This window comes from Sesamum indicum, linkage group LG12, assembly GCF_026168435.1.
Source record: "Sesamum indicum cultivar Baizhima isolate 11 linkage group LG12, ASM2616843v1, whole genome shotgun sequence".
NCBI classification, from domain to species: domain Eukaryota; kingdom Viridiplantae; phylum Streptophyta; class Magnoliopsida; order Lamiales; family Pedaliaceae; genus Sesamum; species Sesamum indicum.
Window position 1 is genome coordinate 17,479,167 of NC_142668.1, and position 24,012 is coordinate 17,503,178.

General features: G+C 36.9%; 5 protein-coding genes across 12 annotated transcripts; all 5 read left to right on the top strand.

Moving 5' to 3' along the window:
* The first annotated feature begins 66 nt into the window (after positions 1-66).
* LOC105179965 (protein NRT1/ PTR FAMILY 4.5) lies at positions 67-3,374 on the top strand. Of its 2 annotated transcripts, none has more exons than XM_088876010.1 (6): positions 67-307; positions 964-1,060; positions 1,187-1,404; positions 1,490-1,933; positions 2,011-2,138; positions 2,246-3,374. In XM_088876010.1, the coding sequence occupies exons 3-6, from the start codon at positions 1,207-1,209 to the stop codon at positions 3,135-3,137; spliced, it is 1,662 nt and encodes a 553-aa protein (XP_088732136.1). In that variant the 5' UTR covers positions 67-307; positions 964-1,060; positions 1,187-1,206; the 3' UTR covers positions 3,138-3,374. The 2 variants fall into 2 exon arrangements, with proteins under 2 accessions (XP_088732136.1, XP_020547160.2); XM_020691501.2 differs by lacking the exon at positions 67-307 and adding an exon at positions 579-871.
* A 480-nt stretch (positions 3,375-3,854) lies between these two features.
* LOC105155341 (oil body-associated protein 2A) lies at positions 3,855-5,035 on the top strand. Its single transcript, XM_088876101.1, has 3 exons — positions 3,855-4,210; positions 4,325-4,407; positions 4,486-5,035. The coding sequence occupies exons 1-3, from the start codon at positions 3,928-3,930 to the stop codon at positions 4,855-4,857; spliced, it is 738 nt and encodes a 245-aa protein (XP_088732227.1). The 5' UTR covers positions 3,855-3,927; the 3' UTR covers positions 4,858-5,035.
* A 1,297-nt stretch (positions 5,036-6,332) lies between these two features.
* LOC105180243 (oil body-associated protein 2A) lies at positions 6,333-7,459 on the top strand. The gene is made up of 2 exons (XM_011103920.3): positions 6,333-6,707; positions 6,796-7,459. The coding sequence occupies exons 1-2, from the start codon at positions 6,431-6,433 to the stop codon at positions 7,254-7,256; spliced, it is 738 nt and encodes a 245-aa protein (XP_011102222.2). The 5' UTR covers positions 6,333-6,430; the 3' UTR covers positions 7,257-7,459.
* A 662-nt stretch (positions 7,460-8,121) lies between these two features.
* LOC105180294 (cyclic phosphodiesterase) lies at positions 8,122-10,562 on the top strand. The gene is made up of 3 exons (XM_088876018.1): positions 8,122-8,708; positions 9,456-9,510; positions 10,208-10,562. The coding sequence occupies exons 1-3, from the start codon at positions 8,400-8,402 to the stop codon at positions 10,408-10,410; spliced, it is 567 nt and encodes a 188-aa protein (XP_088732144.1). The 5' UTR covers positions 8,122-8,399; the 3' UTR covers positions 10,411-10,562.
* A 247-nt stretch (positions 10,563-10,809) lies between these two features.
* Positions 10,810-22,961, top strand: LOC105180190 (floral homeotic protein AGAMOUS). Of its 7 annotated transcripts, XM_088876017.1 has the most exons (14): positions 10,810-12,183; positions 13,161-13,283; positions 13,354-13,606; positions 15,137-16,078; positions 16,261-16,384; positions 18,162-18,396; positions 18,738-18,745; positions 20,093-20,132; positions 20,496-20,577; positions 21,432-21,493; positions 21,581-21,680; positions 21,843-21,884; positions 22,046-22,090; positions 22,222-22,395. In XM_088876017.1, exons 5-14 carry the CDS (start codon positions 16,336-16,338, stop codon positions 22,393-22,395), a joined length of 837 nt encoding a protein of 278 aa, XP_088732143.1. In that variant the 5' UTR covers positions 10,810-12,183; positions 13,161-13,283; positions 13,354-13,606; positions 15,137-16,078; positions 16,261-16,335. The 7 variants fall into 7 exon arrangements, with proteins under 7 accessions (XP_088732143.1, XP_088732137.1, XP_088732139.1 ...); XM_088876011.1 differs by lacking the exons at positions 18,738-18,745; positions 20,093-20,132 and adding an exon at positions 22,607-22,961 and having other exon boundaries at positions 22,222-22,391; XM_088876013.1 differs by lacking the exons at positions 18,738-18,745; positions 20,093-20,132 and adding an exon at positions 22,607-22,961 and having other exon boundaries at positions 22,049-22,090; positions 22,222-22,391.
* The last annotated feature ends 1,051 nt before the right edge of the window (positions 22,962-24,012 follow it).

The following is a 24,012-nucleotide window of genomic DNA, read 5'->3' on the forward strand; positions in this document are numbered from 1 at the left end:
TTTGTTTTTCACAGACAAGTTCAACTAATGAGTGGTATCTCTGGTTACCATTTCTTCAGTCTGAAAATTACAAGTGAAAGTTTGATATTAGTACTGTAATTACAGGAAATACTTGTCCATATGAAATTTGAATATGTTCATCACACAGCATCCTTAGAAGAAGGTTTCCAGAAGTAGACATGCCCTGCTACAATGTTGCTGTCCTAATGCATGCAGGCTTTGACAAGAGTTAACCAGACTGTCCAAGAAAAAAAGATACCAACGGTGTCCAAGAAAAGGACTCACGATATTTGATAAGTTTGAACCAGTAGGTGTAATAACGGATCAATGATCTCAGGCACTCAATTTTGATGAACTCCAATGTTTTTGGAATCTCTTGGCTGTCGTGTAAGATGTAACCAATGAAATTCTAAATTATATAATTTGTGAAAGTGATAGAATATGACTTGCAAGGCAAAGGAATGATGATGCGGACGTGAAGCTAGTGGTTGCATACTAAACACCAGCATATGAAGTACCATAAAGAGGAAAGTTCAGATATAGCCCGAATTTCACAGCCGGGAGAGGGGGGGGGGGGGGGGGAATATGAATGTCGCCATATCACTGTTCTGTTCCTGTTGTTCATGTTTGCATTACGTAATCATAGCTCACTGCTGACAATGTCAAAATAGAATCTAAGTCGGCAAAATTCCTGCACTCTGTACAAAGATAGTTCAGACAAAAATCAACTGTTTCCTGATATCTAATTAAGAATCAGTAATCACAATCCATATTATTCATGCATATTTATAGCTTCTTTACTTCTAGCTTTTGGCAATCTTGCTATTGTCGAATTTTCTGCAACAGGGGCTTAAAATTCCAGCTACCAATGGTATCCGGGACTCTTCATTTCATTTTTCATGTACGCCGTAAAGCATTTTCTCATATTCACATCTCTTTTAACTTGCAATCATGTATGTGCAGGATAAAGCTGAACTTATTGAAGGGAAGGTGGATTGGAGAGGAAAAACAGCACAGAAAGATAAACATGGTGGATCTCGTGCTTCTTTACTCATTTTAGGTAATGCATGGCTGTGTAAAATCTGGAAAGCTAATACACATCAGTAACTTGAATGCCCTTCTCGGTACAAAAATGCAACAAATACTAACAATTTTGTGACTCTGGTTTTCGTTTATGCACTTGAAGGGGCGTTTACTTTCGAGAACATGGCAACGATGGCTTTGGCAGTTAATCTAGTGACATACTTTACTGAGGTGATGCACTTCAACATAGCCGATGCAGCGAACCAATTGACAAATTACATGGGCACTAGCTACATTCTTACCATCCTCATGGCCTTCTTAGCAGACACTTACATTGGCAGATTCAAAACAGTTCTTGTTGCAACATGCATCGAGGCTTTAGTAAGTATCGTATAGGTTACTTGTTTTCGAATAAAAAGATTTTTTCTTTTTTCTCCTTATACTTACAGAGACTCTGTCCGTCTAGGGGCTTGGATTGCTAGCATTGCAAGCTCACTATCGTCATCTCAAGCCCCCCCTCTGCAACATCTATGATCCAAACTCCAAATGTATTCAACTTGGCGGAGCAAATGCTGCACTGCTCTTTGTGGCTCTCTACTTGGTGGCCCTGGGCTCCGGAGGCGTTAAATCTGCTTTGCCCTCTCATGGTGCTGATCAGTTTGATGATAAGGATCCAGAAGAGACAAAACAAAAGTCAAGTTTCTTTAATTGGCTTCTTCTGGCAGTATGCATCGGAGGTGCAATTAGTTTGACCTTTTTTGTCTGGATCCAGGATCATAAAGGTTGGGATTGGGGTTTTGCTGTTAGCACCGTTGCGATGTTCTTTGGGATAGTAATCTTTGCTGTTGGATTACAGCAGTATAGATACCATGTTATTAACGGGAGTAGTGCCCTCACTGAAATTCTACAGGTACATAAAAATAAAACATAAGTTTCATTGCACTAATCACGTTTACTTAAATGGATCTTTTCTCTTCGTGCAAGCAGGTTTATGTTGCAGCCATCCGCAACAGAAAGCTTCGACTGCCCCAGGACTCTAATGAACTCTATGAGATTAACCGAGACTCGGAAGCTGCAAACCAAGCCGAATTTCTATCTCACACTAGTGCTTTCAGGTTGCCTGATGCTGAGCTTGTTACATTAAATTAGTTACCGAATTACATGAGGATGTAAGTTTGAATAAATATCAGTACGAAAATTACAAACATTGTTCATTTACCAGGTTCTTGGACAAAGCAGCCATCCAGACATCTTTAGCACCTGACACGCCAAGGCCAAGTCCATGGAAACTCTGCAGAATCACACAAGTGGAAAATGCTAAAATCTTACTAAACATGGTTCCAATCTTTTGCTGCACTATAATCATGACTCTTTGCTTGGCTCAGCTGCAAACCTTCTCAATCCAGCAGGGCGTCACCATGGACACGAGCATCACCAAGCATTTCAAGATACCACCTGCATCTCTCCCCATCATTCCTGTCGCGTTTCTGGTCATCATCGTCCCAGTATACGACAGAGTTTTCGTTCCATTAGCTCGAAAATTCACAGGCATCTCAACCGGCATAACACACCTGCAACGAGTTGGAGTCGGGCTCATCCTCTCATGTCTGTCCATGGCAGTGGCAGCAATCGTGGAACATAAGCGAAAACAGGTTGCAAAAGACCACAACATGCTGGATGCAATCCCATTGTTGCAGCCACCAATCCCCATTAGCGTGTTTTGGCTTTCGTTTCAGTACTTCATATTCGGGATAGCTGACATGTTCACTTATGTTGGGCTGCTAGAATTTTTCTATTCCCAAGTGCCGAATGATCTTAAGTCAATCTCCAGCTGTTTCCTTTGGACCTCAATGGCTCTTGGTTACTTCCTCAGCACCATTATTGTGAAGATAGTGAACAGCGCAACAAAGGATATTACCAGGAGCGGAGGCTGGCTGGCTGGAAATAAGATCAACAGGGGGCATTTGAATCTTTTCTATTGGCTGCTTTCCATGTTGAGCCTGCTTAACTTCTGTATCTATCTGTTCGTTTCAACGAGGTACAAGTACAGGCAAGAGGGCCCTGAAATTACAAGTGAGAGTAGAGTGCATGACCTACAGAATGTAGAGCCATAGCATTCTTTATCTTTGAGGTAATGTTTTGAGCAAAATTCAAGATGGGAAGTAGATCAGAGCGAGTTCTTGGACAAAACCTAAAGAAAGTCTGCCTGTACTGTAGTATTAATTACTGTATTAGTACACTCCATGACAAAAGGTGTTAATACTGCTGTAATTTTAGAATTCGTTTTGATTGTTTAAGGAAAAAAACAGCTTTGTTTCTGATTTTTAAGGTATGACGTTTATGGAGCTGAACTGTTACTTCTTGGTATAATAATTTCCTCCTCTTCTTTTGTTTTCTTTTTTTAATTCAGAAATTAACTCACGGTGTTGATCAAGAGGCAAACATTTGTTGCATTACAGGCATCAAGATGTCCTGTTTTACTAAGCATGCATGTCCAATTCTGACTCAACCTTGCTCATACATGTTAAATTTGTGGTCTTGTAAAATTCTTTTAGGGTCTTTTATTACAATTTGTATATAGAATATGAACAGAAAAGAAAAATGTGAAACCTAAATCAACCAAAACCCATTCAGCCGGTTACCACCCACCAAATTTTATCACTGTTTGAATAGCAGCCTCCATCGCTGACGTCCATTGGCAAGAGGATATTAAGCGATTTCAGACACCTCGATTTCATGCATGGCTACGTGGAAACTGGACAAGAACCCACCTCATAAACCGAAGCTCCTTACAATCTCAACCAAGATTGGAAATATATTATATATATCTCAACTTTTTGATGAGAAGAAAACAGTAAAAGCTGAAAATCAAACCGGTTATACATAGATTAGTTCACTGTTGGAATGGCTTCAAGCGACGAAAATCCAGGTGCAATGCCACCCGGCGACGGGTCAGTGCCGCCGGGGAAACCGATGACGGTGGGGCAGCATATTATCGATAAGGGGGCTCAGATGATGCAGTCCCTTAAACCCATCAAGAAGATGAGCCAGCACGTTTGTACCTTCGCCATTTACAGCCACGACATGACCCGCCAGATCCACACCCACCACTATGTCACCCGACTCAACCAGGACTTCCTCCAGTGCGCCGTTTATGACTCCGACGACTCCACCGCCCGCCTCATCGGTAAATATTTCAACTATTTATTTATCTATATATATACATATATGCTGTATTTTCTCAACAATTTACGCATTAATCGCCGAACTGGAAATTGCTGGATCGCGGTTGAATGAGTAGGCGTGGAGTATATAATATCAGAGCGAATTCTTGACGCCCTTCCACCTGATGAGCAGAAGCTTTGGCATTCTCACGGGTACGAGGTGGGTATTATTAGTTTTGTTTTGTTATTAAAAATGTCCGTCCATGAATCAAATTTATTTGTATAAAATATGGTGCAGATCACATCAGGGCTGTGGATGAACCCTCGAGTTCCTGAGATGATTGAGAAGCCGGAACTCAAAGACTTAGCCCGCACCTACGGCAAATTCTGGTGTACTTGGCAGGTTGATAGAGGTGAGAGGCTGCCACTGGGTGCGCCTGCGCTGATGATGTCACCGCAAGGAGTGAACATGGGGATGATAAAGGCGGAGCTGGTTGAGAAGAGGGATTTGAAACACAATATATCATCTGATGAACTGAGAAAAACGAGGATAGATATTCCAGTGCCTGAGGCTACAAGTCCTTATCCCGACTATTGGATGCAGACGGGGAAAGGTTTCGCCATCGATATTCAGAGCACAGAGATGAAATCCAGGACCCCCTTTCCCTGATTGCATCCATCACTCTCGAATGGAAATTCGTGGTGTTTCTTGTGATCAAAGATTCGATTCCTGTATTTTCAAGTCTTTTGGGCCAAGAACTTTTGATTTGATTCGATCATGTCGCACTATTCGATTAGATTACCCCAACATTTCTATGTTTGGTATTCAATAATAAGTTTTTAGCTAATTTTGTATTGCATATGGTATTTTAGCAAATTTGGCATTGGTCTTTGCATCCATACACCGCAGATTAAAAGAAACATTAGATAATAAATAAAAATTGCTTATATCAATATTAATATCCTATATATTAGATAATTTATATAAAAAAATTCAATTTTATTGTTTTAATTAATTTCACAATTAATTGATTAAGTAGATAAGCTAATAAGTATTAAATAACAAGTTACTAACTTAAAAATTCAAAATAAGTAAATCATTTTTTTTTCTAAGTTTGATTAATTATATTAGATAAAGGGTGCACATGTATTAACCAAATTTTAATCTAATTTAATTTGGTTTTGCGGAAGAACATACCTAAATTTAGGTCAGGTAGGGGTCCATTGAGTTCCCCCGTACGTGATCCATTATGTAAACTGTAAAGGGTGCCTGCCTCAACATTGGTTTGGCCTTCTCTTCAATGTTTGGAGTATATCTATAAAAAAAATAAAATAAAGTGTTGTGTTAATTTTTTAATAATTCAAATTTAATTTTTGATTATTTATTTTTTAAAAAATTTAGATCAGAATAGTAATATTAATATTTTTAATAATTTATGATTATATTTTTTTCTCCAAACTCGTTGCTCCATCTTCGTATACTTTTTTCCTCCTGACAAATTTTTATATTTTCAATAAATTTATAATTATAATTTATTATTTTTTTCGTATTATTTCTCACATACTTCTTTTTTTTTTTCTCTTCATTTCAAATTATATTTGTATCTTTTCATAATTATTTTTTTCTTTTTATTTCATATTATGATTTGTTTAATATGCTTGCGGAGATAGCGTGAAATAACAATTGTTATGTATAAACATAATCTTTTTCTTACACTAAAACTTCTACCTCACTTTGATTGAGTTAGATATTTTTGTTGGACTTCAATGGAATTATTTGTATCTTAATTAATGACTCAAACTATATTATTTCTTTTATAATTTATGACAATCGTTGTAATATAATCTGTATTCACGTGATTTTATGCGCTCATGTAATGTGAAATTCAATAAAATTTTAAATAAAAAAATTAATTCGCTATTAATCACTCTAGTTATGGGATCGGCCATTTCCAGTGTAGAGTGGTCGATTTTCATTATTTCTGAGTCAAATAAGGTAAAACGTGTCCAAAGCAAAGGCAGACAGCATCGTTCTTCTTGAACACCTGCCGTGAGGCCCCATCAAATCTGAGCCACCTCGACAGCCTCTGCATGTCTACGTGGCCACTCCACACTTCTCTTCTGTCCTCTATATCACTATCAAAACTCCATCCCCATCCATCTATGCGCAAAGCTTTTAACTTACAAATATTCAACACAGGAAAAAAAAAGAAAAAAGAGTTCATAATCATCAGGCATATCCTATGGCTACAACCGAGGAAACGACGGGTAAGACCGGCGGGGAGCAGATTCCGCCGGGGAAGCCGATGAGCGTGGAGCAGCACATGCTGGACAAAGGGGCTCAGATGCTGCAATCTTTGAAGCCCATCAAGCACATGAACCAGCACGTCTGCACTTTCGCTCTCTACAGCCATGACATGACTCGCCAAATCGAGACTCACCATTACGTCACCCGCCTCAACCAGGACTTCCTCCAGTGCGCCGTTTACGACTCCGACGACTCCACCGCCCGCCTCATCGGTCCTTTATTTAATTCTTATAGATTTTTGTTTGTCTTTCTTAATTATTATTAGTCATGAATTATAAATAATTAATGTGGATGGTGCAGGTGTGGAGTATATTATATCTGGTGGAATATTTGAGAGCTTATCTCCAGAAGAACAGAAACTATGGCACTCCCATGCACATGAGATAAAATCAGGACTTTGGGTGAATCCCCGGGTTCCAGAAATGGTAGTCAGGCCCGAACTTGAAAATCTTGCCAAGACCTACGGCAAGTTCTGGTGCACCTGGCAGACTGACAGAGGTGATAAGCTTCCGATGGGTCCGCCGGCGCTGATGATGTCGCCCCAAGAACTGGATTTGGGGATTGTGAAGCTGGATCTAGTGAAAAAGAGGGATGACAAGTACAACATATCAACTGACTCCCTGAAGGCTGCCAGGGCTGAACTGGCGGTGCCGGAGCCGGAGCGGATTAATCCACAGGCAGATTACTGGAAGCAGAATGGAAAGGGGTTTGCAATCGAGGTGGAGAGCACAGAGATGAAGAAAATAGCAGCATTCCCATAAGGAGAGACATGGAAGCCTGACAATGTCGTGGAGTTGAATGGTTTGATGAAATTAAGAATATATATATATATATATATATAAATGTATGTCTATTTCGGGAGTATGAGAAGTGGAAAGCTTTTTGTTTTTGTTATGTTATGTGTACGTACGTAAATAGATGACGGGAAATGGTGGTGGTCAATGGTACTTTATGCTTCCTCACATGTACATAGCTTCTGCTCTCTTCTTTTCTTACACTTTTGTTGTTAATGGTACTCTGTGCTCCCTCACATGTACGGGGGCACATAACACTTGAGATTGCCACAAATGATTTTTAATTAAATTACAGTTATAAGATTTAACTTTTGAGTATATTTAATTAAATCAGCATTAATATAAAATATTTAACTATGTATTGTATGTAAAGTAATAATTATTTATTCATAAAATTTTTAAATATATAAAATATACAACAAATATATGATCAATATAAATTAATTTTAATATTTCAAATAATATTTTTTTATGTAATGACGCGCTGTCCGGCTGCTGTTATTTATTTATTTTTTTAATTTTGAAGTTTCATTATTTTATGAAACATATAAATAAATTATTTAGAGATTTATTTTTTTATATACCGAATATCTGAAGTGTGTATCATAAATCATTCTATTCGTATTTTATTTTATTTAGTCCTATTACACTTAAAACTTTATTTGCAAAAGTAAAGAATGTATGATTATAATTTTTGAACGGTTTTTATTACTAAATATTGTACTACTTTTTCTAAAGTTGTTTGTATTCACTTTGACTTTAAATTTATATTTTGCTCATTTATTTCATCTTGTAATTTTTTTTTTCAGACTCAAAGCAAAATTACACATTAAATTATAATAAAAAATTGAATCTATAGCACTTCAACATTCTTTTATTATTAACTATTGATGTACGTCCACTTGACATGATCCGACGGTCTCCATGTGATTTTGTCCAACACATCCAATCCGTATTCCTCCACCGCCTTGCCAGTCGCCACCCCACCATCGCCAGATCCCCTGCGTAAAACCACCGAAGAAGAACTTCAACTCACCGTACAGCAAATTACACGTCTATCTCTGCGTTTCTGGAATACTTTGCGGGTTTTCTTCTCATTACACAATATTCATGGAGAGTACAACCAGTACCCCGGCCCAAGTCAAGAAAAATGTCTATTCTGTGTGGGCACTTCCGCCGGAGGAATTGACTCCGCGGCTAAAGAAATTGATGGAGGGCCTCAGGTCGGAGTTCGGTGGGCCCGAGTTCGAGCCGCGCGTTACGGTCGTCGGCGCTATCAGCTTAACGGAGACGGAGGCGTGTGATAAGTTCAACAAGGTCTGCGAGGAACTCAAAGCGTATGACGCTAGTGTGGAGAAAGTTGACACCGGCAGTTTCTTTTATCAGTGCGTTTTCCTTCGGCTTCATCCAACGCCTGAGGTAACTTTAGTAAAAGCTACTTTCTTACAGTAAATCTGATTGCATATTGAAATTGGTGGGCGGAGGATTAGGATTAGTATTTGGTTACTGCGCGCTGATCAAACAAGATACGGAGACAGCGATAATTGGAGGCTACGAGTTCTGTGATTAACGTGCTTTTGAGTTGTTTGATATGCTGAATTTAATCATCTCCCCTCGACTTTTGACTTCTGAGCGCTGTAAGATCACCGTCTTCATAGCTTGTAAAATGAGATAAAATGATGTCAAGATGGCCTTTGGCCTGAGGCAGAGCATCAAAGAAGTTGCTTGCTAAAGCAACTGTGGATAACGGGAGACAAATAAACTAACAGAAGAAAGAAAGAAATCGAAAGCTAACTTGGAAGGATGGAGGGAACATTATGTTGGACTACACTACTTTTCTGTTTTCAGCTAAAAGAGTTAGTAAGCGCATGATTTTCCTCCTACTAAGGATGTAGAAAGCATTTCTCGATTGTCTTGCTGTGGCATTGAAAATGATAAATTGCATCAATTTCAGTGAATTTGAAAGAAAGACAGATGTGATACAGAGGTAGAAGAATAAGTGATACTGTGGTAAGCCGGTGTCAAGATGTTACTTACTATGAATCATTTGCTACTTCACAAGTGATAATTAGGCCTTGTTTCTCTATCATGCTCCATTAATGGGATTTAATGGATATGAAATCAACTGTGCGTTAACATTAGTGTTATGGAACTCCTTTGAAACAGGTGGTCGAGGCTAGTGCACATTGCTGTGGGCATTTTGGTTACAAGAACTCAACCCGTAAGTTACCTTTCTACTGCCGAATGTCACTGCCTTGTTCTGTTTATCATATGTAATTCACTCTCTTTCTCTGTGTCTCTGTAAATTGAGTATATGCATCTCTGATAAGGCAGGAAAAAGCATGCACATAAGTGTCAAATATTACACAATTACATAGCTTATGTTCTAGAGTCAGGTTGCGGAGAAAAAGAGGGTGACCAATAATCAGAAGTAGTGGGAAAAATTGATACATAAGTCTTACCATCTGCCAGATATTCTTGAGTAAAACCAAAACTGACTGATGAAACCATAAGTGATGTTTGATTTGAAGGAAAGGCAGAAAAAGGGTGATTGAAAATCTAGAACTGCCCAACTCATTTCTTTCACACGAATTGGCTCATTTATCTTATGAGGAATAATACAGTGGACATGGTAGATTAAAAACCATAATAATATAATATCGTTATAGTAATTCATAGTGGTATGGAACTGGTAATTCTCAGCATGCAGTGTACTTGCTTTTTCAGAAATGCTCTGCTTCAAACATAGTTAACTGTGTCTCATTTATATAATTTATCTTCTACCAAGGTTGTTAGTACTGGTGAATCCTCTTGCTTTCTTAAGGAAATGTAGGAAGAATATGAATAGAAATGGATAGTTTTACTTATTATTTACAATGAGTAGTAAATGGTTCTGCTGACCTGTTTCACTTTTACAGCCTATATGCCACACTTGAGCCTCCTGTATGGGGATTTAACAGATGAAGAGAAGAAAACTGCTCGAGAGAAAGCTTACGTCCTTGATGAAAGCATTGGCAGCTTAAATTTCCAGATATCTCGCTTAGCATTGTATAAAACTGACACTGAAGACAAGAGCTGCAAATCTTGGGAGAAGGTGTCTGAATGCAAGCTCAAACCTTAATAGGTACATGGCAGTTGGCTTTGATCAACCGATGCCGAGCTCCTAGTCCTCTAAACCATGAATAAGATGACAGCTTTTGGTCCATGTGTATATGCAATAACGGACCCTGGTGATTGCCGCTAAATGCTGTTATGCCCTTTTTATGCTGTTTACTATGTTCTTGCAAGATCTGACTTGGACAAACTCCATGCAACAGGAAATTATTGATAATTATCCCCACATAGCGGGAAAAATTTAGAAAATCGAATCAAGCATGTCAAATGTATTTTTTATAAGGAAAACGTTTCACTTGTGAGGCCCATATTTGTGCCAACCTCAGAGGAGGCTTTTTGATAAGCAATTATCCCAACATGAAATGATCAAAGCAAAGGTTGAGCTGATCTTCGAAGGCGTGTTAATTCGAAACGGACATCTGATATTTGGGTGGGAACTGGGAAGAACGTAAAAATGAAGTGAAAATTAGCTGTCTGATTGATTGACCTAGGATTTATTTATAGAAAAGCTACAACAGCTCGAAGTACATCACAAAATGCTTTTAAGAGAGTATTTGGGAGTTTTGGAAAAATGTTTCTAAACTTTTGATTTTAGAAAAATATATTTGAGCTGTTTGAAATGTAACTTTTATTTCTAAAACTGTTAAAAAAAATGCTTTTATGTCCAAAGGTAGAAACAGTTTGGTTTATGTGGTGGGATCACCGATTGCGATTATAGTGAGTAAAAAGGTGTTGTCCTGAATCCAATGGCTTCATGCCCAACTCAAGCATTCATTCACTCTACTCTTTTTTGCTCTTCCCTCTTCAATAGACGCTATGCAGTTTCTTCTTCACCTTCTTGGTACTAGCGAGGTGATTGCGGGTACCCTTTTTACTCTGCTTTTTTGCGTTTAAGAATTCTCTCTTCTTTGAATTGTTTCAGATGGAGATTCACAAGGGCTGTAATCGCCAACAAGTTGTTTATCAACAATGTAAAAGTTCGTCTTTTGAGTAACTGTTTTGACGGTTATGTTGTGGACTAGGCGTGTGTGAAATTTCATGGTTTTTTGGAATTCAAGAACCATCTTCTCTTTTCTTGACATGTTCTCGTGTTCAAGAGTGCTCTTCTTTTTTCCTGATAATTTGATTCAAAATGTTTCCTGGAATTCTTGAATCGGCTTATATTTTCTTGATAAGTCGGCGGTAACAGCCGATTTCAAGAACACTTTATCTTTTCTTGACTAGTCAATATTCAAAATCGTTTCTGGAATTCAAGAATCATCTTCTCTTACTTGATAAGTCTGTAAAAGCGCTTTCTCTGATCTTTGGACAGTTGGGAAACTAGAATCTTGATGATGATTTAACAGATTCGTTAAGTTTTTGGTTTTTCTGATTTTGCCATGCAATTATTTGTTTATTTTAAGTAACTTGTTTTTCAGTTAGGAAGCACGTTATAACCTGAACCTTGAGTCTCAAAACCACATTATGTACACTTGTTTTGATATATTGATTTATGTACTAATTATTCTTTTACTTGTGTCTATTGTTTCTTAGTAGTACAGTATATATGAAGGCATGACCATGTGGTCTGTCTCTTAAGTCTATTATCTTTAACTTCATTGAGGATATGTCAGCTCAGAACATATGCCCCAAAGGACTTGATAGCCTTGTCAGTCTACAAGTTTTATGCTATGAGAGGCCACTTTATTTGTATGTACAGCGATTTGCTTGCTAATGATGGGATCAGCTACATGAGATGATTCCATGCACAAAGGAGTGATATCTAAGCCAACTTTTACAGGTTTGAATTATTAGTCTGGATACATGTTAAATCAATGCTCAATCCTTTCCAATTTATGTAGGGATCGATGTCTGTGTTTTGGTGTGTATACTAGTTTTGTCTTCTAGTGGCATGAACTTGCTTATACAGCCTCATTGCAAATGCCCCACATTGAAAAAATCATGATGTGATCAAACAATTGGAAAAACATGGTGATGGTAAAAACGATTAGTAAGTCACTTATATGTGCCATAGATTTTTCTCATGTGGACAAAAACTTTCTAAATCAAGTCTTTGTTTTTCCACTTCCATTTCTCAACTTGAGTGTTTATGTCTATATGGCGTTTCTCATTAGCTGGCATGCACAAAATGCATTTGCGGTGCTAGAATATGAGATTGTCTGTATTATAATAATAAAGTTATCTTGCTGATTAGAAAAAAAAAAGGTACTTTGCTGTGTTTTTCATATAATATTCAGTGTTGTCAAATATTATAAACATTTTCTTTCGGTCTATCTTTTTTTCTACGCTGGGTTTTAGTTTGATACACTTCTGTTATGTCTCAAAACTTATTGAGATATCTATTCGAACTTAAGTCTAGCTAGTTGCCAAATTCTTGTTTCCCAATCCTGGTCATATTTCCATTTGTTAGGCAGTGTAACTTAGCTCTCTACAGTACAATGATCTTAAATAGCTTTGAATGATGAGGAAAATGCGGTTATATCTGGTTAAGAATATGCTAGGGTTAGTTGCTGATGTAGCAGCACTGATCGAAGAAGAGTTAGCGTGGTTTCTGTACAATATAAAAAGGGACTCTAACTCATTCTTATTGCATAACTAATTGCATAATGCTTGATATGTCTGGCTAGATTCTCCCAGTTAATTTGTGCTCTAAGATGGTTCAATCAAAATTCATATAATTTTAGTCTTATTACATACTCCCAAGTTGTCAGTTTCTTTGCTAACTTTTCTTCAAACAATTTCTTTGGTTTTATTTAGGTAATTCATGTTTGCTTGACGGAACATTTTTTGAGGAAACCTTTGAACAGCTTCTTAGGGTGGACACAAGTTCCTGTTAACACATTCAGGGAGGGGGCTGTTCATGGGGGGACAAAGTGTGAGGTTTAAACAGACAACATATTTTGTACTTCTTTACGACTTGGTGGTTTTCTAACTTACTGGATTTCTGCAGGAAGGCGTTTAGAGATGAGCTTTCCTTGCTTCAGAAAACGCGACATTTGGATGTTGTTGGGGTGGATAAAAGTTGCTGCTAAAACCATTCAGGGGGGAGCTGCCGAAGAGGATAAAGTTGAGGTCTTTAAACAGCCAAATATTTGGAGATAAGCCTCCTTTGCTTCAGAAGATACAACATCCAAATGTTGTCCAGTTTCTTGGTATTGTAAAGCGAAGTGGTCCTTCGATGATTGACGGAATATTTACCAAAGGTATCCATTAGGAAGCTCTTATCATTGGTTCCTCTTTTCAATTTTGCTTTTGAAAAGCTTGGTTATATGTTTATCATACTTTTCTTTGCTAGCTATATGTGTATGTTTTCTTGGTACTTTAATAAATAACTTTATTCTGCATTCTTTTCCTCCTTTAATAATTCTGGGATCATGAAAATGGACAAAGTCATGGCATTGAGATTCTAATGGTTGCTCTAGGTTCATCCCTGGTTTTTCCTACATTGATATGAACTATGATAATTTTTCTTTCCAATGTTCTTTCTTTTTCCAATGGTGTCATTGCCTTTTTGCTTTTATACTATACTGTTTTTTTACTGCATCATTACTATGGGCATGGTTCATGCATGTGAAGACTCTATTAGAGTATGTAATTTCTTTCTTCTTTTTGTCTTTCATGTGATAGTATCAAGCTATAAATGTTTTCTAGATCCTGATAAGAAGAAACATCTTTCTCCACATAATTATGCAAACTATAAGATCTTTTATTGATCTTCTTGTCCATAAACTTTCCTTTTCTCTGTTAAGTAGTATTTGTTCCTGTGTGCCTGAAGTGCTTTTAGATTAGGATATTCCAAACACTAATACTCGAGTAACAGGGAGATGCTCTGACGAAATGCGGAGACACAGTATAATCTGATGCTTGCAGCCACACTTCCCTACCTTCCAATACTATGGTCATCATTAATGGTTAGCATCAATGGCAACATTAACAAGTAGTTCTACTCTTCTTTATACTGTATTACAGGTTGATCGAAGAGTGTTGGAGTGAGAACCCATCTAATAGACTGAGTTTAATCAAATCATTCCTCAGATGGAGGCCATATACAACGGTGTTACCCATAAAGAAGAAATCGTCTCTCTCTTCCCCTATCTCCTCCTTCACTCCTCTCTCAATGGCCTCCCTCTGCTCTTTCTTCCACATCTGTTTCCTTTAGTTTGTTTTGTGTGTAAACGTTGTACACTTGCATGAGATTGATGAATATGCATGTTGACGGATGCTAGTGCAACTGGGCGATTTGAGTTATCTTCATTACTAGATCTTTGATATCCAAGTACCATGAATGAAAATGCACGGAGTACTAAAAGTTTCAAACAAATCTGTTTAGCGTTGAGTCCCTCTAAGATTATCAAGAGAGCAAGGAGGACAGAAATATTTTGTTTTTACATGCTGATATATAATGGGCGAGGCCCCAGTATCTTGTCAATCTGACGCAGAATGATTATAGTGGTCGGTTGCATTAATAGTGATAGCCTAATGTGTAACTATATGTTTTCAGAATTTGGACTGGGACGACCTTGGCCATTCCGATATGCTCTTTCTTGGCCTCACCGTGCAGGAGGGATCATTTCTTTATTAGTGATGAAAATACATTTGTACTTGAATTTAATGTTTGTGTGAAGTATAAGTAGGATGGACCTGTCAATAATCATTTTATTGAAGTTCCTTTTAAGTTATTGATTTATTATGTATTGTTGGATATGATGATATCAGTTAAACTTGTCAATCAGCAAGGATGCATCCATGGCTGAAGGTGATAATTGAGCTGTGGGGGGTGCGCGGGGCATTAAATGGATTAGGTGCTCACATTGAAGTCCTGCAAGACTTCAACATCAAGAAGCCCGAAATGATATCAGAGTTTGATCTTCGTGGTCCCCTTTCAAGAAAGAATATTGGTTCTAAATAGACTTGAGGAATGTGATCACTTTTCTCTGTTGTTCAAAATCAGTAAAAAACTTATCCGCGCAAAGAAATAATTCCCTTTTCATACTTTCACCACCGTTCCTTTCTGTTGTGGGTGCTGTGAGGATCTCATCAAATCCAGTGGAGGAGTTGGGTTCTTGATTCCGAATAAAGTTTGCCTTTTCGCGTTCCACTCTCAGCAAAAGTGAAATACATATTGTTGAGGACCGCCCAGATATTGCAAACTAAGAGATGTATAGATTCGCTGTGTAATCATCCTGGTTTTAGAAACTAAGAATACATATATGTGTAGACTCATAAATCTTGGCTGTTGTCCAGCTACCTCATTCTCTTATTACTAATCGGACGTTTTGTTTTCTGAGTATATAAAATAAAGGAGCATGCAGTGATCGGTAGCAGCTGGTAATATATAGATTTAGGTTCATATGGAGTAGTAGAAGTCAAGTCATTGGACGTTGGAATGATGGCGATGATATGTATAACATATGTTGTGATGGATGTAGTTTTTATCACTGTCACTGTGGTCCTCACACTAGATACAAAGAAGATTTTCTTGTTATGGCCAATAGGAAGTTCAATTACTACAACCTTGCTTCTTCATCTCACATTTTTTGGGTCATTTCTGTACCCCAACCTGACTCCTCCAATGCCAAGTGCATTGGGATATCTTCAGACGTCAAAACACGGGCAATGAAAGAAAACATTAATTGTCTATCAACTCTGTGTGAATCATTACTCCTAATTCGATGGTAAGTAACATTCTAATATGTTTTCTGTACTTTACGAGAAAAACAAATTTAATTAATTTTACTTAATCTCGTAATTGAATGTTGGGTTTCAAGGTTCTGAGCATAAGAGAATTATCTACCCAAGAAATTATTATTTCTTAGTTTTCTATGGTGTTGATATGTGGTCTACCTTTTTAGTACAGATTCAAAGGCAAAGTGGACAGCCCATATGACCTCAATCAACGGTTTGCAAATACGTTATACACAGCTTCTGATCGATGCCTTCATCCTCTCATCTTTTTGTTCTACCAATCCAACTCATACGTGGTAACTTTAAGTTAAAATGGGTCTGATCTGATAAGAAATTACATCATTATCTTCCTTGATTACCCATCTGCATTCAACAAAAAAAGAAACGTAAACGAAAAAGAAATAGTTTTTGGTCTTACATATATATATAGGAGGGGGGGCGTGACAATACCATCATCTATGTCATTGGTTAGCACGCGATGGATGAGTTGTCACAGCAATACCAAGCATGGCCCTTGTTCGGTACAGAAGAATGACCTATCTCTAGAGACAATTGGTTTTATTTAGCTAGACAAGTTCCAAGGGCCAAAGAGAAGAGGATAGCACCAATCCAGTTGCTAGGTCAACTCATATCGTAAGAGCCCTAGCTACCTAAACCCATTAATCAATCAATAACTGAAAATCCCCTACATACTTACATCCTCTGCATATATATATACACACAAAAATTACTGCTTGCATGATCAATGCCCAATAAGGTTTTACCATTGATAAAACTTCAAGTTGTAGTAGAACACTGGATGTCAAATGGCAGTGGCCTTCTCTTTTGTCATAGCTCTCAACAGACCCCTGCTGCAGTTAGTTTAAGTGAGTGAGGGCCCCGACAGATGGGGAAATAATGAGAAATAGGGTCCATATTATTACAGCGGTAGCGACTATAATTTACTTTTGCCGTACATAAGGGGTTATATATGTTCAAGAGGTTAATGTGCAATGACAAAAAGATCCTAAGTATATATACATATATCTTCATCAATTCTTTCAAATTAGACAACCGAATAACAGCTTAGTTTCTCTAACGCAACATAGTCAAGAAATTGATCCCGAAAACCAAATGGTTATATATGTTAAGAAGAGATGGGGATATGTGGTGGGAAATAAGAGGTCCCTTTTATGTGTTATATTCCCATTTATGAAAGACAATAGACAGTGAAGGTTGAGGGCAACCTAGTCCAAGGCTCCATCATTCCATGAAATATCACTTTCAGGTTCAGGAGTCTTTTTCTACTCTACCACACGGTACCACTCTCTCCTTTTATCTTTCTTACCCATAATGTGTTCTCGTAACTCCCATCATACTTAATAATTTCACAAACACAAAAAGTCCTTGTACTATTACACAAAAAGGCAAAAAGTAATTATAGTTTATTATTACTATTAAAAAAAAAAAAAGGAGATGAGAGGATTAATGCAATGTGAAGGGAGGCTGAATTATGACTGACCTATTTCTTCCATTTACTTATCTGTTCTGCAAATTAAGCCACCTATAATTGAGCTATAAAAGTATAATTAATACTACTACATGAATGAATATCACGTTTACTTTTTCTTATGTATATATATACACAACTCTGAGTGCATAGCTCCATTTCAGTTCCTTCATCTCTATCCTTGAGCATAAGGCAGAAATTTGGAGGTTCTCTGCTCAATATATCTTAAACCTCCCTTATTACCATTCTGCCTAGTCGAAATAATACGAATATTTCCATTCAAAATGTTTTGCACAAGTGTTCATAAAGCAGTGCTTCTTCACCCGTACTGTTTTCAATTGATTTCTTCATTTCACATCCAAATTGTTACAAGATATATGCATCTCTCTTAGTTTAAGTATATTACTTAAAACTGCATACATGAAATATTGCTAATCTGTGTGCTATACATACAACAATTCTTGGTTTTTTGTTGCCTTAATATGATGATGTTTGTGAAACCAGACAAGTCGTAAAAGCTGTTAAAGTTTCATCACCTGCCAAGAATTGCGTGACGATATGTCGTTTTTGGTGTGTATTGGCAGGAAGAATGGAATTCCCTAGTGATCAATCAAGGGAAATGTCTCCCCAGAGGAAAAACGGAAGGGGGAAGATTGAGATCAAGCGGATCGAGAACACGACGAATCGTCAAGTCACCTTCTGCAAACGCCGCAATGGCCTGCTCAAGAAAGCCTACGAATTGTCTGTGCTGTGTGACGCCGAGGTTGCTTTGATTGTCTTCTCTAGCAGAGGCCGTCTCTATGAGTACGCAAATAACAGGTATTTTATATATATCAATATATAAAAGAAGAACATCACTTTTAAGGTTCTTGGGGGATCTGGGCCAAGCTGCTTGTTTCTCTGATATAATGGTTTCCTGTTTTGTTTTCTTGGAACCCTTTGGTTTTGTGTTTGAGTGAGGGAAAGAAAGATCTAGGGCACTTTTGTTGTGATTTTCCTTTGTTCCATCGAAAACGGACAGTAAATAGTTTTAAGTTTGATGTATATATATATATATATTTTGTGAGCTCTTTTCCATTTGAAATTGTGCTGTGGAATATTAGGGAAGATTTTGAGCTCATGAGGTCTTGTACAGTTGAGTTGAGATTTTCTTGACATAGATTCAGCAGTCTTTCGATTTTTTCCTGTTTGGTTTTTTCCTTCACTGTGCTTTTGGGGTTTCTCTTTTTATAATCCCATTTGGTCCGTGTTTTGGTAAATGCCATAGATCTCTTGCAAGCATGCAGTAGACTAACCAAGAAACGGAAATTTGAGAAGGTATGCAGAATGAAAACTGTGAGATCATCATCACCTTCATATCTTCCTCCATCTGCTGTCAAAGTTTTTCTTCCTCTCTCTCTCTCTCTCTCTCTCTCTCACACACACACACACACACACACCTTTAAGGCTATGTGAGTGGTAGCAAGATGTCAAGTTGTGATTTGTCCATTCTTTCATCTCTTTGACACTTCCTTAATGGCAAATCAGTCTTAGCATCAGCAAGGCAAACAAAAAAGGACTCTTGCAAGAAAGATGTCAACAGCCCTATTACAATCTTTTATTAGGGCTCCCCCACCCAACCCCATGGCCTTGATGTCTATTAGGGTTAGCTAAACTTCAAAATGTTAGTTCAAGGTTCCATTTTTAGGGTTTACTAAAACTTACCCTAATTAGGGTTTATTACTCTTAATCTTACACGACTCACCATTCTTCTTTTTGATAATCCACGACTCTTCCACACCTAGAGATGTTTTTCCAAATTGATGGGTCCAAAACCCAAAAAAAAAAAGAAAAAGAAAAGAAAAATGATGGTTGCTATGTATATACAGATCTGATCAACCAGACCAAACTCTCTAAAGATCAAATCTTTTTGTGTGGGTTGTCTCTGTTTGGATCTAGACTCGGGAACGAAAATCTCTAATTTCATAATCTTTTTTATTTTCTTTTCGGATCTAACCATGGGTTTTCTTGTTCGGTTAGAATTTGAGCGTGGGTATAGATTTGTCTGAGTGGCAAGAATCTTTGGTCACGTCATACAAGATTTTCTTGTTCTTGACTTCAAGTAATAATAATGTGTAGCTCAGATTTTAAATTTTGTCTGAAATGGGGAAAATGCAACCCATCTTCTGTATGACATCTGCGTTTGAGGCTTTCACAAAGCTTCTGAAACTGTTGAAACTGAAAGAGGAAAGAAACAGAAGCGAAAGGGAGAGGGAAGTCCCACTAAACCAATCAAAACTCCCTCTTGATTCTTTAATCTTTCCCATGCATGGGAATGGCTGCTCCAAAATTGACGGTTCTGATGTATTCAGAATTTCATAGCATAGTGTTACTCAAAGGTCATAGACCCAGTATTTCTTGGGCTCATCTCAGCTAGGGTTCAAAAGTGATGAGTATTATCCATGGTAGAATAAGAGGATTTTTTAAATTGCGTCCTGGAAACATGGGCCAATCATATTGCTAGGTTGAGTGCCAGGTGGGCAAAGGCAGCCAATCAGTGCTTCGAAGAAATTAAGGTAGCACTAGCAGCAGACTGAGAAATGAGGGAGTTGCCTCTGCGTGTTGTTGGCTTTCATTTCATTTTTACTATATTAAATCATGTCACATAGACAATTTGAGTTGACAGAATAAGTCTGACATAAACAAACACTCACCCTTTTCAATCACATTCTGTACATTGCTTTTGCCCATTGGTTTTTCTTCATTTCAAAGACATTTTTTTAAAAAAATCTGGGAATAGAAATCTTCCGAAAAAACAGTAAAACAATTGATGTTTATTTTCGTAGAGTACTATGAATTGGGTTGATTATTCTAGTTTGGAACTTTGATGGATCTTTGTATCTGATGCAAGACTATTACATATGTGCAATTTATTACAGTGTGAAAGCAACCATTGAGAGGTACAAGAAAGCATCCTCTGATTCCTCAAACAATGGCTCTATATCCGAAGCCAACACTCAGGTACCTACAAATTCAGCTTTTTCTCTTAACTCTTTTACTTTGATGTGATTAATTTTATCAACACATATTGCTCGAACCAACTAATGTCCAGGCCTATGATTCCTTGTGCAAAACATCCTTAGATTCTCCAAGAATGTTCTTCTGTTTTGGTAAGAGGGAGAAGAGTTAAGAATTTGCCCTATGATATTACATTATTCGAGGAACTTTGGATACTATCGGTACAAGTAAAAGATGATGAACTCCTGATCAATTGATTTAATTTTGTGTTTAGTACAATAATTATCATCTATAAGACTTGGAGTCCAAGAATTCTGACCCCGTAAAAGAACACAATATTACAGCAGTATTAATTACCTCATGGATCTATATATGATAGCAGAAGAAGCCTAATTAATAGACAATGCCCAACTAAGAGGATATTTTGCTAAGGTTGTTTAAAAGAAATTATAAGCTAATTTATATGTCTCATAAGATATTAGATCTTATTTTAAAAATAAATTTATTAAGTGATTGGATAAAATAAGATTATAAAGCTTATAAGTAATAACAAATTTGAGCCCACTCAAACAGCCTTTAAGTTTAACTTCATAAAAAAATTAAAATAAATAAATAACGATAACCCTAGATTAAGTAGTGATAAAATGTACCAAAGATTTTCATGTACTTACATTAATTAATTGCCAAAGAGAACAAAACCCAAGTTTTAAGGTTTGGTTTTCAGGTGTTGGAATATAAGGTTTCTTGCTAGTATATATGTTTGAAGGATCTGAATTCATGATGGGATCAATTTTGAAAATTGATGTTATTAAATGGATTCCAAAGAAGAGAATTTAACCTTGGCAAAAATGTTTCAGTACTATCAGCAAGAAGCATCGAAACTGCGTGCTCAAATCAGTAATCTGCAGAATCAAAACAGGTACATAGTTAGTTGTTCTCTAATGTTTGAACATGGATGTTAATTATATATCTTGTACGATGTTTCTGTAATGACATGTTGAATCAGGAACATGCTTGGTGAATCATTGGGGGCTTTGACACTGAGGGATCTCAAGAATCTGGAGAGCAGGGTCGAACGAGGAATTAGCAGAATCCGGTCCAAGAAGGTTCATACACAACTTTACTAGATATATCTATAATTATTTCATATATATAATTGTAGTATTATTATATATTCGACCGGCACACGCCTGGATACTCGTGATTAATTAGGCTGAATGGTGATGACGAACTGTGCTTATGAACCATGACTTGTTTCTCTCTCTCAGAATGAGTTGCTATTTGCTGAAATTGAATACATGCAAAAGAGGGTAAGAAATCATATATTAACTCATTATTCATTCTTGTCATACTTTAGCCTTTTCTTTAATGTTCAAAATTAGTACTATGCGCTGCTCTTTATAACATTGTTTCTGCTCAAAATCTCAGCTATCTGATTATGCTTCTTTTATCATGTAAACAATATTGGCAGCAGGAGATCGACTTACATCACAATAATCAATTCCTTCGAGCTAAGGTCTCTCTCTCAACCTCTCTCTCTCTCTCTCTCACAGACACATAGAGATTGTGTCTGTGCGTGTGTTTGTGTGTTGTAAGGAATTAAATTTGAGGTGGCTAATGTATGAACTGCATTGCATGCATGTGTAGATAGCTGAAACTGAGAGAGCCCAACAGCACATGAATTTGATGCCGGGGAGTTCAGAGTTTGAACTTGTTCAACAACCTCAGCATTTTGATGCTCGAAACTATCTTCAGGTCAATGGCCTGCAACCTAACGATGATTACCCTAGGCCAGACCAACCACCCCTCCAATTAGTGTAAGAATTTCAATCATCCCGCTTCACCATTCCATCCATCATAACCACAAAACATGTGTTTTCAGCTACTTATATTAATTAAGATAACGTATTTGCAATTGCTTCCACTTGCACGTACGGCCACAATTGAAGCATAATATAAATCAACCCATATCTATATGTATTAAATCTGTCTGTATTTCTTCAACCTAAGGATTTGTTAATCTTCTTCACAGCTGATACATATAATTACAAAAGCGCCTAGTGCTGCTGGTTCGTATAAACGCTTCTACCATAGTAATTAAGAATGAGCAATTAGCTAGCTTGGTGATTGGAGAAGACAGATCAAACTCTTATCTGCAGGCCATTGATGGATCATCATGCTTCATTGATTGATTACATAGACTTCTACTGTATGTTATCTGAGTAAGTCTGCTTAATTATTCTACATATATATATATATATATATAAATGTTTGATGTGTATGGAAAAACACTAGTGGTTTGATATAGTTCTTGATGATCTGTCTGTTTTTCAACTATCAATGTTGTATTCTTGGGCAACAGTAGCAATATGCATCCATGGTTTCATGTGTGGTCTGTGGCCTGACATGCTTAAGCTAGTGGTTTAACAGTTTTTAAATAATGAATATGTTGGTATTTAGCTTGCAGATACCTAGATAGGTACAAGTGCTTTTGGTATTGCTTTTCCTCTATGTGTTGTTTACTTCAAGATTATTGCCCTTCCTTCCCTTCTCTTTGTTTTGGTTACCACTTACAAAGTCTCACCATCTCAACCCTTTGAAAAAAAAAATTCCTAGCTTCATTCTTGCTCACAAGAATTATATAGGGATGGCAACGACACGGGTTTGAAGCACGTTTGTCAAACCTCGGGACTCGTCCGGTCCAGAAAAGTTTGGCCTCGAACCCGGTTAATAGTTTTAAAATATTAAAAAATTTAAAAAATAATATATACTACCATAACTTTATAAACATTGAACAATAATATTTTTGAAAGGTTAATATGTTTTTTGCAAATTTATATGTGCATGATCATTGAAATATTAAAAATTTTAGAATGTGTTACTTATCTAAACATTGAAACATTTATAAACTACTTATATCATTATTTTAATTTATAAAAAGTAAAAATAAATTATATATATTTTTTATATAGATACAAATATATTTTATATAAGTAAAAAAAAATATGAAAAAGAATGGAATCCACCACGAGACCGATTTAAGGCTTCAACCTTACCCCAATAGAGGCAGATTCGGGTATGAATCCAACCTGGATCCATTATCATCCTTAGGATTATATATAACTAATTTAATTCCAAGGCCGATTGCTATAGTGCTATTTTCAGTCTAATACTTCCCATTTTGTTTTTCCATCCACGTACCTATGGAACGATACCTTTTTGAGGTTTGGTGGTTTGGAATAGGGTCGTTTTGAACAATCTCTGCCCATTACAAAGTGAAAATTCAAATTGAAATTGAAAACTGGGCTTTAACGTTCTACCTTTGTCTGTTATTTTCTTTAGAATTTGAAATGAACCCCACCAAAGTGCAAATTCATTCTATATATAGGGATGAAATTAAATAAAAAGTAATCTGACAGCCCCTGGGCTTTTTCAAGA